General features: G+C 34.2%; 1 protein-coding gene across 1 annotated transcript in view; it reads left to right on the top strand.

The window, feature by feature from the left end:
- Positions 1 to 9,211, top strand: part of LOC111452120 — a 15,591-nt gene extending 6,380 nt beyond the window's left edge. The window contains exons 7-18 of the mRNA XM_023092667.1: positions 940 to 951; positions 1,032 to 1,097; positions 1,334 to 1,402; positions 1,504 to 1,560; positions 2,506 to 2,583; positions 3,784 to 3,881; positions 3,944 to 3,989; positions 4,193 to 4,320; positions 5,300 to 5,405; positions 6,122 to 6,184; positions 6,858 to 6,920; positions 8,713 to 9,211. Coding sequence (XP_022948435.1) covers positions 940 to 951; positions 1,032 to 1,097; positions 1,334 to 1,402; positions 1,504 to 1,560; positions 2,506 to 2,583; positions 3,784 to 3,881; positions 3,944 to 3,989; positions 4,193 to 4,320; positions 5,300 to 5,405; positions 6,122 to 6,184; positions 6,858 to 6,920; positions 8,713 to 8,898 — 972 coding nt within the window. The 3' untranslated portion in view covers positions 8,899 to 9,211. The remainder of the gene's footprint in view (positions 1 to 939; positions 952 to 1,031; positions 1,098 to 1,333; positions 1,403 to 1,503; positions 1,561 to 2,505; positions 2,584 to 3,783; positions 3,882 to 3,943; positions 3,990 to 4,192; positions 4,321 to 5,299; positions 5,406 to 6,121; positions 6,185 to 6,857; positions 6,921 to 8,712) is intronic.
- The last annotated feature ends 509 nt before the right edge of the window (positions 9,212 to 9,720 follow it).

Raw genomic sequence — 9,720 nt, 5'->3', positions numbered from 1 at the left:
TTTTTTTTTTTTTTTTTTTTTTTTTTTTTTTTTTTTTTTTTTTTTTTTTTTGTCTTCAGTTCATAGAGCCTTAAGTACACATGAGCTGTTTCAAAGAAGTGTAAAAATTGATCTTCATCACCCCTGTTTTTCTTGCCTCTGCCTGAGTTGTAAAGAGAATCTAGACCACATCTTTCTCCATTGTCATTTTGCTATCAAAGATTGCTCGTTGGATACTTTTGGTTTGAATGCTTGCCTACCTATATCTATCTAAGAGTGGATCTTGGAGGCTCTCTGGGGGTGGAAGATGTCTAAGCAAGCTATTATTTTGTGGAAACGTGTGGTTTGTGCCCTTTTGTGGCATATTTGGTTGGAGAGGAACCAAAGATCCTTTGAATATAAGTCGTCTTTCTTATTATTATTATTTTTACACAAATGTACAGCTTACTGCTTTTTGGCGAGCTTTTAGTCCCAAGAAATTCTTTAGTAATTAGAAACTTACTACTCTTTTCAACAATTGGAAAGATTAGTTGTAGTACTTTTTTTCTTGGGAGGGGTTCTCTCTACTCCCAACCCCCAGGTTGTTCCTTCTTTTGTTCTAGTGCAATCTCGTCTCTTATTAAAACAACAATTATAAGGTGTCATTAGGTTTTAGTGAAACATAATTTACCAGTAATTTTATGGTCATACTCATGATTTGAGGGTAGAATTTCATTTTTATAGCTTTCCTACTTATAATGATTTTCCCCCTAGATTAGTAAATTTGATATGTGATAGTTTCTCGATGTTATAAACTCCTTTTATCAATGCTTACTTTAAATATTATCTTCAAATTAATTCCGAAGCCTAGTTATTAATATTTTTTTTTTTACATTTTGTCTTTTAATGATTCTTTGATGTGCAAATTCATGCTAACATTTTTTTTTCCTTCTGGCTGATGTTATATGATCTGGTTGACAGCGAGCATTGAAGGTAGGAGGCTTGTCATTTGGACTCGAATAAATAATTTCTGTTCTGTTTTGTCATCTCACTTGTGATTTTTTGTCCTTCAGATCAAAGGTCATGTTCTCGGATATGGCCATGTTGATTATGCAGATACTATGTACCACCTTGGAACAGTATGCTCTGAGATCCTTGTTTTATCATATTAGTTTTGTCGCATTGTTTTTTTTTTTTTTTTCTTTCATCCTCAAAATATTTGACTTTCGACTGACATTTGTTTTTTTTTAAATATACTAGATCAATAATCAGCTTATATAGTAATAGAAGCTAAATACTTGTACACGACCAAGTCTGGTTGCTTCAATGTTGATTGTCTTGATACTTCAAATAATAATATATATTTTCCATGCAGGTGCTATACCTTTTAGGGGAGGAAAAAGATTCTGAGGCCCTGATCCAGGATTCCATAAGGATACTGGAGGTATATCAACGTCAACAGGCATTGAAAGGAAGGAAACTTTTGCGTTGTACCATAGTTTCATTGTTACATGTTTCACAACCTTGTTTTGTTTCATCATGTAGGAAGGTGGCCTAGGTGAGTCATTTCTTTGCGTCAGAAGATTGCGATATCTTGCTAAGGTTAGGCTTTATCCTATAATCTTTTACTTTCCATCTTTTCTTCTCTTTTGGTGTATCAAAAAAATTGACCCTTTATCACTTTGGGAAGTCTTTCCTTTGTTAGGATAGTTAATGTTAGACATGCCTAGTTATCAACAAGAATAACACACCACCAGTTTTCATTATTAATCATAATATTTTAGAGGCACCCCAAATATCGCTATGATATGATTAGTGAATGAACTAAGTTACGTGATTTGGAGGCTTTATAGATTTTTGTAAATGTATAGATCGACAATATTTTTGCCACAATGGAACTTCTACGATCAATAAAGGACAAATAGATAAGACAGAAAAAATTGGGATGTTATAGATGTTAATTCACGATCTGATTGATTTATGATAAAGAAGTAATACTACTAAAACCTTCGTTTGTTTGTTGTTGTTTTAATACTAATTGATCATTCATCAAAGTAGCAGTAGAGACCATTAAGCAACACGTTTAATCATTTTCTCTAAGTCTTATTTCTGAAAAATATAATGAGATTTGAAAATGTTATACAGTTAGAATCTCTAGAAAGCTTAGGATGGATGAAAGATTACTTGCTTTATGATCATGGGACAAATTGTAAGGAGATTGTCTAGGTTAGTTTAGTAGTTTATTTTCTTGCAGTAGATGGAGACTACCATTCAAGTCTCTAATTTTTTCTTTATAATAAGAAATAAAGTGAATCAAATAGGTGAGAAGTACTAGTTGCAGTCGTTACGGTAATAAACTGTTTATAGTCCATGGAGATGAATTACGAGCAGGAGAGTAGGATTGTTAATATATATGATTATTGAAGCATATGTGAGGATGTTAATTCTCTCTTATACATTTTTCCTAATTCTTCCCCCTTTTTAATCATACTCTATAGTTCTACTTGAGCTATCGTTAGTAATTTTGTTGTCTTCCTGATTCTCCAGATATATATGAAGTCTAATAATCTCTTTGAAGCTGAGAATGTCCAAAGAAAAGTTTTGCACATTATGGAATTATCAAAGGTTCATCTTCATCTTTTCTTTTTTACTATATATTTATGCTTTAGTTTTTGCTCGGGATCTAGTGCTCATGTAATGTCTTTTCCTTTTTGATGTGGAGTACATGCATTTGCCTTTTCTAACTTCTTGATCTCTCTCTCAATTTTATGTCATGATTTAAGAATGTCTACTTCATGATTTTAACCTATATTGACATGACGCCTACAAGGCAACATGTTAAGGGTAGATTGATCAAAATTTGGTGATGAATACTCTAGTCTTTTCCATTGTTTGGTGAACAGTGCAGAAGCTAGTTATTACTGATATACATGGTGAGAATGGGAATTTTACTGACCACAGGAGAGGATATTGTGCTCAAAGTGGGAGGCCTTTTTAGCAAAATCTACTTGATAAACAATAAATCCTTACCATCACATTTCATATGACCAAGCTTATGACAATGAAGACGCACCCTCTGTCTCGTATTTGATCGTCAAAACTAGTCCTCAAATGAACTATATCAGATATGATTGCAGGGTTTTGTTACACCATTCCATTAAAAAAGAATGACACTCACGAAAACATAGATACAAAATTTGATTGAATGCACAAAATTAGAGTCCAGCAGTAACCTAAAAAATTTAGTATGGAGAAATATGAGCTACCTTTGATCAAAATAAGCATACAAGCTGAATGTGGACAGCAGGATGGTTGAACCACGACAATGGTTGGAGAAATTCCAGCCAATCTGCACCCTCACAACTGACGTGAGACAAAGGGTGGATGCTTCCCGTGGTGCGTGGAGCCTATGTGCAGTTGATCTGGCAGTGACACTTTAGGGTTTGTTAAATTAACCGACAGTCTTCCTCAAAGGTTGAAGCATTCCAAAGTAGTGCTTCCAAACTCCAAATCGTAACTCATGAAAATCCTAATGGCCCACAAAGTACTATGGGAGATAAAGGGAAGGAATACTTCATATCATTCCTTTATACACACACTAGGGGTTGATACTTGTGAAGCAGAATGACTATCAAAATTAAAATTTAGTATATTGTGCAATGTAACATAGAGTTCATTATAAGTTTTAATCTTTAACTAACATTGCTAGCGATATTTAGTAGTACTTAACCCCCATAGGTTTTTTGTTTCTGTTGTGTGCCTGCTTGTGTATATGCATACTTCCTTGGTCAATTGGCGAACTCAGTATATCTCTTGTGGGTGTAGGGCTGGAATTCTCTGGAAACTGTAAATTCTGCTGACGGCTTGGCCTCAACGTTATATGCCAATGGATGCTTGAATGAAGCACAGGAGCTTTTTGAAAGGTAAACTGATGAGTGTTAGCAACTTACAAAAAAGAGGCTTCTAACGAAGTCATTTCTTTCAGGTGTCTTGATGCACGGAAAACCTTACTTCCTAAGGACAACATCCAGGTTTTCAATTTATAACATTCAGATTGTATTCTGAGGACGTGATTAATAAAATAACTATACTCTTTTTTTCCTGTTTAATGCATTTTTGTTTTTGTATGTTAGGGAAATGATGGAAGTTCTAGAAAATGCATTATTTTTTCAGTTTTGTCTGAGTCATCTGCTCTTCGACTAATAATAACTCCATATCTACTAATGTGGTGCAGATTGGTGCTAACATGCTTCATATTGCTCGAGTGGTAATGCAAAGTTCCAAAGAACTAAAGGCGACTGATATTTCTAAAGCAGTTATTGGAATTGATAAAGCTAAAGAACTTTTAAGTAACTCTATAAGGTTTGTATTGAGATTTCACTTTTCTATCATAATTCAAAGGGCAGCTCTAGGGTCATATACGCAGAGGCTAAATTCTAAGAAGGAAATAACTTATTAAAGAAACTAGAAAATTATGCGGGAAGAATAAATATTCAGAATAATAGTTAAATGAACCCGTATGTTCAGGACTCTAAAATCCATGGGAACATGTTAGGAAATTCAAGGGCCTACAATCTTTCAAAACCATCCATATCCATAGTAGTAATCATTGCCATTGCCGAAGTTCTGTCTTCTAGTGTTCAGGTTGCGATCAAAGTTTCTTAGCATTTCTGTAGAAATAGATTTGCGAAGGCCAATCTTCGAATTTGAGATCTTCAAGAAGAAAATTAAAATGATACCCTTTGCAAATTAGCTTGGTCTCCTGAACAAAAAAAAAAAAAAAAATGATGATAATTGATATGAGAAAATTTGGTTGGAAATAAGTCGAGACCATCTAGCAACATTCTGAAAGATTTACTTTGTCTAGCTATTTGTTATTGAGTTGATAAAGCGTGTTCAAGTGTGGTCATATATATGTTACAAGCCACCTACCACTGCTGTACGAGAAGCTGAAGTGTAGAAGGATAACATGGGAAGGAAAAGAGCAGTTATGCTTAAACAATTTGATGGAAACTGGAAATATTCTTTTACTTGATGTAGGGGGGTCAACACCTTGAAATAGGTAAAATTGGGAAATCATATAATTTAAAATGCCTACTAGTATAAGAGGCTTCTAGCTTCTTGAATTTAATCTTCTGAAAGATAGAATTATATAGACCATCAATCATGTTAGCTTTACAAGTTTAATTGGATTGTCCGAAATCCTTCCCCACATTTAATAGTCATCACGAAAAATAAGGATAGTTAACCTAGATGACTTCATGACTCAAAATCACCGTAGTTAAGCTGGGTAGCCTGGGTTATGATTTTACAAGTTTATGTAAATATCACTCAATGGTAGGATATCACGAGGAGTATTAGATAAAATAAGCAAGCATGGGGAGAAGAAAAAAATTCATGAAGATGGAGAAACTAGAAGGGACGGGCGTACTGCACTTCTCATACTGGTCAGTTTTCCTTTCTATATGATGAAGAAAGGCAGTTTCGTCATATTTAACGTTTGCCTGTTAAATTTGTTTTCTTGAAATGTATCCATAACCCAAATTTATGTATCTAATTATCAATCCGTAGAAACTCACTCAATTCATGAGCTTTTAAGCATCATGACCATTGCTTGGTACTGCCAATAGGTTTGAAGGTTTGAGCTGAACAACTATTTTAGATGTAGCTATTTCGTTAAATGTAAATTTATTCAAAGTCGACCAAAATGAAATGAGTGAGTATGTGAATAATTATTCTAAATCAAAATCAGAATAGAACAATATCTTCTTGATGTTGATTATTTTTTTATAACCAAACAATGAACCCAAATTTTCATTTTGGGAGTTGGATTAAAGTTTGTTGTTCATACATATCAACTCAATATGAGAGAATGTGCATCCACGCTACAGAATGTTTACTCTCAATGTTGGTTGTCTTGATGTTGGTCATTTATATTAAGGAATATAACAGATATAATTTAACTAAGAGAGTACCTCAAATTAAGGTTTCTCTTTATTTCAAAAGAAACAAAGAATGGAGCTCATGAAATTGAAATACCAGGTGCATCAGTGTGTTTGTACGTTGTTTCATCCACGTTCTATGTTTATGTCATTTCAATGAGATCAAGACTCATGGATGGGAATTTTCTCATGTCAATTGGACATCTATATTGTGTTTGCAGTTACAGTCGCTTGATGCTCTAGGACATTTGGAAATCACCGTGCAAGAGATGAAAGTATCAAAGGTTAGCAGTGATGGCTTATTTAAGTGATGGTGTCCTAAACATACAATTGCTTCTGAACTGTAGTATTGGTGTCGTATGTATATGAGTGTGCATATGTCTTAATATCTGTGAGGATTTTGGCCGGTTTACTTAATCCCAACTGATCTTAGGTACAACCATTTGACCCTACAAACATAAAATCTCTTTTGAATTGTGCGATTATATATAATATGTAACAGAGTTGAGATAAAGATATTTGTTTTACACTTCCTCGGATTATGTGGTGGCTAATATTGGGTCCAGTTGGTGAGTTGTACTCATCTTGAAGGCGGGCAAATACATGATGGAGTTTTGTAGAACAGCCATCCAACTGAGAGTGAACCGTTGTAGAGTCGGTCAGTTCAGTTGATCTTTCATAAAATATTTTTGGCATCAAGTTGAATCCTAGGGACAATGGAAGAACAAGTGAAGACTAAAAATCTAAGGGACTACTTTTCCAAAACTAAAAACTAGAAAAATAAGGACAGAGGGAAGAGAGAAGATGTAACAATAAACTTATTTAATTTTATTGAATTCATGTGGATCAATTGTCACATTCCAGGAGCAACGAGTCTTCCGTCTTTGTTGTGCCCTCATTCATCAATATAATTTCATTGGCTCTTCTTCTTTGAGTAACCGGAATGTGTTATTACAGGAGGATCCTTCGCTTGTGCAGGCTGAGAATGTTCTCTTTGAATGCATTTCTGCTTATCAAAAGGTAACACGGTCTTATGATTGTTATTATTTCTGTGCCTTGAGCTTGACATCAATGGCCACATAGTGACCTGCATGGCTGCATATGCATTTTAGCAACTCGGGTGATGACAATTTTGATTTTTGTTTAAGAAATCTTGTTTACCAACAATCTCTTTGATTTGTGATTTACTTTGTAGATGCATTTCCGAAACCTAGTTTTCTAAAACTTAATTGTTATTACTATTTTCTGTTCTTAAAATCTAGTCAACATTTTGAAATTATTATCAAACCAACCTTTATTTCTATTGCTAATCAATCCCTATACACAGGCTGGATATATAAGTGTATGTTCACAATGACAATTTTATGAAACCATTACGAAATGATACTTAAATTTTGTTCTAGGAAATGTCTAACCATTCCAGTTTTTTAGAATGCTGATATAAATGCTTTACATCTCCAGTAGTTTTATTGATAGTACCATTTTCAAGTGAATTCTTTTAGCTAAAATTTTATTTTATGACTATATTTTCTTAAAATCTGTATTGAAACATAAAAATTATTTTCTGTCGTCGGGCTTGGTTCTTCACTCATGTTATTAAAATTATTAGACGAACACGACTCTTCACAATAGTATGATATTGTCCACTTTAAGCATAAACTCTCATGGTTTTGCTTTGGGCTTCTCCAAAAGGCCTCATTCCAATGGAGAGAGTATTCTTTGATTATAATCCATGATCATTCCCTAAATTAGTCGATGTGGAACTTTCATCATCTAACACCTCCTCTCAAACAAAGTACGTCTCCCCTTAATCGAGGTTCAACTCCTAGTCATTTTTTACTATGCCTTCGAGGAGGGTTGGACTCCTGTTAGATGATGAAAGTCCCACATCGGCGAATTTAGGGAATGATCATGGATTTATAATCAAAGAATACTCTCTCCATTGGAATGAGGCCTTTTGGGGAAGCCCAAAGCAAAGCCATGAAAGTTTATGCTCAAAGTGAACAATATCATACCATTGTGGAGAGTCGTGTTCGTCTAACATGGTATCAGAGTCATGCCCTAAACTTAGTCGTGCCAATAGATTGGTAAATCCTCAAATGTCGAACAAAGGACTCCAAAAGAAAAGGAGTCGAGCCTCCTCGAAGGCATAGTAAAAATTGACTAAGACTCCAAAAGAAAAAGGAATCGAGTCTCGATTAAAGGGAGGCGTACTTTGTTCGAGGGGAGGTGTTAGATGATGAAAGTCTCACATCAGCTAACTTAGGGAATGATCATGGATTTATAATCAAAGAATACTCTCTCTATTGGAATAAGGCCTTTTGGGGAAGCCCAAAGCAAAACCATGAGAGCTTATGCTCAAAGTGAACAATATCATACCATTGTGGAGAGTCGTGTTTGCCTAACAATTCTTTGATTATAAATCCATAATCGTTCCCTAAATTAGCTGATGTGGAACTTTCATCATCTAACAAAAATGACTTGAAATAGCCGACTTGAATATAACTCTGGAGACATTAGTTATGTTCTAAGATTCAAACTTTCAAACCAAAAAGAGACTTCGAAATATGGTTGGATGCATTTTTGTGGAATAGGTTTATCAACTATTGTATAAAATTACATTTAAAATACTCTCTACAATGCTCATGGAATTTATGGTCTTGAAGAACAGCCTGAAGTAACTGTTACATCCCCTTTTTACCCACTCTTTAATACGTGTTAACAATTAGGGGTCTCAAAAACATTGGTACATTTGTATTTGAACATGTTCTAAATATCTTGAACCAAATTATGAATGATCACACAAATGCAGTTCAAAGGTTCAACTTTTGAAACTCCTGAAGTCAAGGCTGAGTACTTCTCTTGTTTGAAGCGTCTCTCGATCCTGATTAGCGATGACAAGACGAGTAGGCAGAGAAGAATGAGTTCACAAGATCTACAGGATGAAATCAGTCGCCTTGAGGTCGAATTGTCTCCATACAGAAAACAAAAAGGTTAAAAATCTTGTTACTTATTCAGGCCTGGAACATTAGTATGGCTTAATGGCTTCTCTTCATCGACCGCAACAACATGGGAAGGTTCCCTACTAACTTCATCTCTCTTCCATTTCTTAATTATTTATGCTGGTATTTTTCCCCTTTCCCTATTCTGCATATTGGTCCTGGTGATGTTTACTTGCAATAAGAGCTGCTTGGCAATTTTTTTTCTCATACCATTTTTAATTGTTGATAGAAATGTACTACCATTGGTTTATGCACAATAAACAGTGTATACAATTTTTTATCATGATGATGACGTATGATTTAATTTAAGATGTGTGGATGTTAATGTTTTATTCATTTATTTTGAGAATTTTATAAATTAATCATTATATTATATTTGGGAAGGATGGAGTTTTCATGGGATGAAGGATTTAAATTTCTAACGTCTTTGAAAATTCTTTGTATATACATTCAAACTACTGTTGTCATATTTCTCTTTATCGAGAAATCAAGGAGGCTATCAAGGATTTTGTCGGGCATGCTCCTATGTGCATAAGATTTTGTCGGGCTTGCTCATATGGTGCGTAAGATTTTGGCCTAAACTAAGTAATCGTATGAAATCGATATAAATTTTGTTCTGTTTGGTTCAATTAGGACCATAGGTCCGAATTTCTACGCTAGAGAAAAAGAAGTTTAAATTTCTAACTTCAAAGTCGTACTTTTTTTTTTTATCATGCAACCACCTTGTTGATATAGTTGTGCTCTCTAACAATCATATAAAATAGAGATTACTGAATTGGTTTTGAAGAGGTTAAAGTGATTTTTTTTTTTTTTTTTTT

The sequence above is a fragment of the Cucurbita moschata genome, unplaced genomic scaffold (genome assembly GCF_002738365.1).
Source record: "Cucurbita moschata cultivar Rifu unplaced genomic scaffold, Cmos_1.0 Cmo_Scf00014, whole genome shotgun sequence".
Classification (NCBI taxonomy): Eukaryota; Viridiplantae; Streptophyta; class Magnoliopsida; order Cucurbitales; family Cucurbitaceae; genus Cucurbita; species Cucurbita moschata.
The sequence above is the reverse complement of the archived record's forward strand: the minus strand, read 5'-3'. Positions and strand labels throughout refer to the sequence as shown.